This window comes from Apium graveolens, chromosome 9, assembly GCF_009905375.1.
Source record: "Apium graveolens cultivar Ventura chromosome 9, ASM990537v1, whole genome shotgun sequence".
Lineage (NCBI taxonomy): Eukaryota > Viridiplantae > Streptophyta > Magnoliopsida > Apiales > Apiaceae > Apium > Apium graveolens.
The window spans coordinates 13,944,275-13,949,694 of NC_133655.1; the positions used below are offsets into that span (position 1 = coordinate 13,944,275).

Here is a 5,420-nt window from a genome sequence, read left to right on the forward strand (position 1 = left end):
TATCTCTAGAGAGGGAAAGAGCATATGTGTGATGCAAGGACATCCCAAATTCTCAATAGCCAAGAAGGAAGAAGTCAGGCAACTAAAGGCTGACAAAAGAGCACAAGCAAAGCTTGAACAACAGCTAAAGTCAAGTCAAGTTGAAGAAGAGAAAGGAATTGAAGTCAGGGGTGAAGACAAGATTGCAAACCTAGATGAGGTTTTTGGGAGTATATTTGGTGAGAGTATGGAAGAAAGAGAGGAATGGCAGAAGGGAAATAGAAGAAAGGCCAAGGCACATAGAAGGAGTGAAGATAATACTGAAGTAACCAAATCTATATCTAAACCACTACCTTCCATACCTGAACCTCTTGTTGCTAATCCCACTATAAACATCCATGGTGAACCAATCATTCCAAAAGAGGAACCTATTGATTGGGACACCATCAAATTGCCTACCTTTCTAACCACTCTTCCACTATCAAAGAAACAGAAAAGAAAACCCAAATCTACACCTCCCATAACCTCTAAGAAATTCACTCAAAAACAAAAGCCTAAGCCTAAGCCATCCATTTCTAAAGATGATTATGTTCACATCTGTGACATAAAAGAAATTTCAGACATTGAACTCTATCTGGATGAGCTGGAGGATGTAAGAGGAATAGCTGCTTACAGACAGCTACCAGAGAGATTAGTGTTCAGATACAAAGGAGCTGGGGAAAGAACATGGCCTCTCCACAGGATTCTGAATGAAGGCTACTCTACCTTGATTAGAGTCTTTTCAGCTATACAAAAGGATTCTGGCTTTACCAGAACTGCCAAGACTGAAATTCTCAACAAGATTGCCAATATAAGGAAAACTTGGAGGGAGCCCAATGCTTTACCCAGGACTTTACTCATTCAAGAAAGGGGAATTACAATTCACAAATCACCTCATTGGTTGATGGAATTTAGAGATGATAAAGGAGTCAGAAGATTTTTCAGACTTGAAGACCAACTCAAGATTGCCAGCAATGAAACTCTCAAGGAAATGCAATCTAAGTTGGATATCAGTGTTGAAGATGAAGCTGAATTCTTCAGACAACTCCAACTCCAAATTGAGGAAAATGACAAAGGGCTAGGAAAGAAAACCAGGGAACAAAGAAGAAAAAGATGATTTGCTCAGGCTAAAGGAGTATCCTTGGAAATACTGTAAATATTCAATTTCCTCCTAGTACATACATTTTTGCAGCATTTTCAAATTTCTACTTAGTTTCAATTCATATATCTGTTAAGTGTTTTGTTATCATCAAGTTAACCCTGAATTTATGCCTACAATTCTTATAGACATAAATAGGGGGAGATTGTTAGGAATATATGTGCATTAGTTTGATGATATGTTTAACAAAACACTTAAGTAGAAATTCAGTGTCTGTAGCCTCAACGGATAAGACCACTTTGGCTATCCGTTGATGGTGTAGCTTTACTTAGAAATAAGTCTAGTGTTGTAGCATATTTCAGTCTCTGTATTTAAGATGTAATTCTTAGAAGTTGAGAGAAACTATGAGTCATGTTGACTACTAGAAGATATGCAGATAGGAAGGCCAATTGTAAATATTTCATGCCTTGTAATTTTGTATAAATGAAGTGGTATCAACGGATGACTTAAAGACCTTCAACGGATGAGAAGCTAAGCTTCAACGGATGTCTCTAAAGCTTCAACGGATAACATCCTTCAACGGATGAGTGCATCAACGGATGAAAGCTTCAACGGATGTTCTGTTGATTAACCGTTGATAAGTGGTGGTTGTACCTACAAACAGAGGCACGTGGGTGAACATAGATAACTGAAATGTGGCAGCCTAATTTCAGGAACATCAGAAAAAGCAGCCGTTCTACTCTAGTATAAAGAGGCATTAAGTCAACAAAGTACTGGAGTGAACTGGAGAAGAAACAAGTGGAGATCTTACTTTATTATTTTATATATCCTTGTCTTCACTTGTAAACTTGGTAACATATAAACCAAGTAGTAGCTAGTAATTAGATAAGAATTTTTCCAGAGCTGTTTAGAAAAATCTTGAGAGAAAAATTATCTAGTTTGTACTAGGATGCAGCTGTGATCAAATTCTTAGATCACAGAATTTCTGAAATACCATCTCTGGTGGAACAACAAATCCACCAGAAAAGTTTTTAAAGGTTTATTGTGTTCTTTACATTTGTGTTTGAATATATATCTGTCTGTATCAGCTTAAAGCAATTCACACACTTGTTCATCTTGAACACACAGTCTTTATAAACTGCTCAAAACTTGAAAAAGTTTTGAGATTTACATTCAACCCCCCTTCTGTAAATCTCATTGTTAGTTCTCTAGAAATAACAGTTTTGTTTCCTTAGAAGCGAGCTGAGACCATAGACTTTAACAAAGGGGATGCGAGCCAAGAATACAGGTTCGCATGGAGGCTATCCATAAATTTAGAGTCAGTTCTAAACTCGCAAGGCATGCTTCTAGGTGATCATGTTGGCACCTCTTCCTACTTTTATAGTTTTATATTCATCTTTAACAATATGTTTCGTACTCACTATGTTTTCAAGCGGGCCAAGGCCTGGCTCGGTTCATAGACTTTTTGTAAAGCGGGTCGAGGCCCGACTTGACTTATGATTTTTACATGTTAATGAAGCAACTGTTTTATCCTCGCATGGGCTCCCAAGGATGGGCTTCCCTATTGGTATTTTAATCTATTAATAGGTGTCAAAATATCAAGGCACAAATAAATATCAATCATTCATTCATAGATAATGGAAAGTGGAAAGATTACATGCTTGTGGTCTCAGGGAGGAACCTATATAACACTACCCCCCGAGACTTAGGAATATTTTAAGATAATACTAAACCTGAGAAGAATAATATTACTGATAATACTTGCGGAGGTGTTCCGCATTCCAGGCTCTTGGGATCAACTTGTGCTGCATATCATTGAGGTGGTAGGTTCCCTCCCAAAGCACTGATTTTATCTTGTAGGGGCCCTCCCAATTTACCCCAAAGACTCTGTGGCTCACCACCTTGGTATTTGGCATGACCCGACGCAAAACCAAATCTCCCACCTTAAAAGTCTGGGCTCGAACCTTATTGTTTTAGTGTCTTGATGTCCTCTGTTGATATGTTGTTATCCTGAACTGAGCAACTTCCCGAATTTCTTCAATCATGTCCAAGTAGAGTCGATGGTTGATCTCACTCGCCTCTGAGTTATAGTTATCCCTTCGAAAAGATCCTGCCCCTGCTTCAACGGGCACCATGGCTTCACACCCATACACCAAAGAAAAAGGGGTCTCTCCAGTTGTAGTCTGAGGGGTCGTGTTGTAGGACCATAGGACCTGTGCGAGCTCCTATGGCCATGTTCCTTTCTTCTCCTCAAGCTTTTCCTTCAAGGCGTGCTTAAAAATTTATTAATAACCTCCATCTGCCCATTGCTTTGGGGGTGGCAAACTGTACTAAAACTTTTCTAAATTCCCAGCTGCTCACAGAACTCTCGCATCTCCTTGCTATCGAACTGCTTTTCGTTATCATATGCCAACTTGTGAGGGATGCCATAGCGGCATACAATGGTTCTGTACATAAATTCCTTGAGCTTCTTTGCCATGATGGTGGCCAAAGGCTCGACCTCTGTCCATTTAGTGAAGTAATCCACCACAACAACTGCATACTTAACACCCCCCTTAGCCTTCGGGAGTTCTCCAATCAGATCAATTCCCCACATAGCAAAGGGCCAAAGGCTCATGAGGGATGTGAGAGGAGCCACGGGATTGTTGTAATAATTGGCATATCATTGACACTTATCACAAGCTCGAGAGAATTCAAAGGCATCTTTTTTCAGCGTTGGCCAATAGTAACCCTGACAGAGGATTTTATGAGCTAAGGAGCTACCCCCGAGTGATTTCCACAAATGCCCTCGTGCACATCCCTTAGGATATTATTGCATTCATCCACATCCATACACTTGAGGAGGGGCACACTGAACCCTCTTCTATATAATACCCCATCATATATCACATATCGTGTTGCCTTGTACTTTATTCTTCTTGCCTCATTCTTTTCATCTGGAAGTGATCCTTCCTTTAAGTAAGCTAAAATATGTGTCATCCATGTAGGGCCGAGGTCACTTCCAATGCTGCCCACTTCGTGTTCGGGCACACTAGGATGCCTCTGTATATCGAGGGGAACGACCCCTAACAGTGTGGATTCACGGCGCGAGCCAAGCTTAGCCAGCTCGTCCGTGCCTTCATTCTGCCCGCGCGGAATCAATTATAGCCTCACCTCGTTGAACCTCGAGATTATCCTTTTCACACACTTCAGGTAAAGCTCTGTTCTTGGCCCCTTAACTTGGTACCCCCCCCCCCCGTTTATCTGATAGACCACGATCATGGAGTCACTAAACACATTCAAATTTTCCACCTTCATTTCCAAAGCTAGCTCGAGGTCGTTAATCAGGGCCTCATACTCGGTATCATTGTTGGTTGCATGGAAGGCCAGATGGGTCGCACGTCTAATCTTGTGGGCCTCTGGGCTAATTAGATCAATTCCAACTCCTGCCCCCATCTCCATTAGAGGCTCCATCCATAAATAGGCTCCACCATGGGGCAATATTTTGGCTTTTCAGCCCGACTTCTTCTGCACTAGGCATGATAACAAGGGCTCTCTACTCCACTTCTTGATGTGGAGGAAATTCCAGGACAAAATCGGCCAGGGCTTGGCCTTTGATTACGGTCCTTGGATTATAATCCACCTCGAATTGGCCGAGCTCAACCGTTCATTTAAACATTCGACCAGAGGTCTCCGGCTTGTGCATTACCTGCCTGAGGGGATAGGGCATGAGCTTTTGGGAGTCCAGGATCAAAGCATATGCTAATTTCTCAAGACTTGTGTATCGAGTCTCCGCATCGGCTAGCCTCTTACTCACATAGTATACAGATGCTGGATATCATCTTCCTCTCGGACCAATACAACACTGACCTCAAAGTTTGAGACGGCCAAGTACAGGACCAAAGTCTCTCTTACCTTTGGGTTGGACAATATTGGAGGACTGCTAAGATGCTTTTTTATATTTTAAAAGGCCTCCTCACATTTTTCTGTCCACTCAAAATTCTTCCCCACTCCATTAATTGCTTTGAAGAACTCCTGGCCCCGTTAAGCTTTGGACATCCTTCACCCATCGTGGGGGTCTCATCTCGAGTAGAGCTCGTATCTTGGTTGGGTTGTCCTCAATGCCCCTATGGTTGATAATAAATCCCAAAAACTTTCTTGACTCGACCCCGAACACACATTTATGGGGGTTGAGCTTCATCTTGTATTCCCTCAGGATCTGGAACATGTCTGATAGGTGGTGGACATGATCATTTGCTTCCTTTGACTTCACAAGCATATCATCTACATATGCCTCAATAGTCTTCCCCAACTGATGTTTGAA

At 41.6% G+C, this 5,420-nt stretch overlaps 1 protein-coding gene across 1 annotated transcript; it reads right to left on the bottom strand.

Moving 5' to 3' along the window:
- Positions 1-3,868: 3,868 nt before the first annotated feature.
- On the bottom strand, positions 3,869-4,570 carry LOC141685038 (uncharacterized). The gene is made up of 2 exons (XM_074490163.1): positions 4,271-4,570; positions 3,869-4,159 (listed from the first exon to the last, which is right to left on the bottom strand). Exons 1-2 carry the CDS (start codon positions 4,568-4,570, stop codon positions 3,869-3,871), a joined length of 591 nt encoding a protein of 196 aa, XP_074346264.1.
- Between the last annotated feature and the right edge of the window lie 850 nt (positions 4,571-5,420).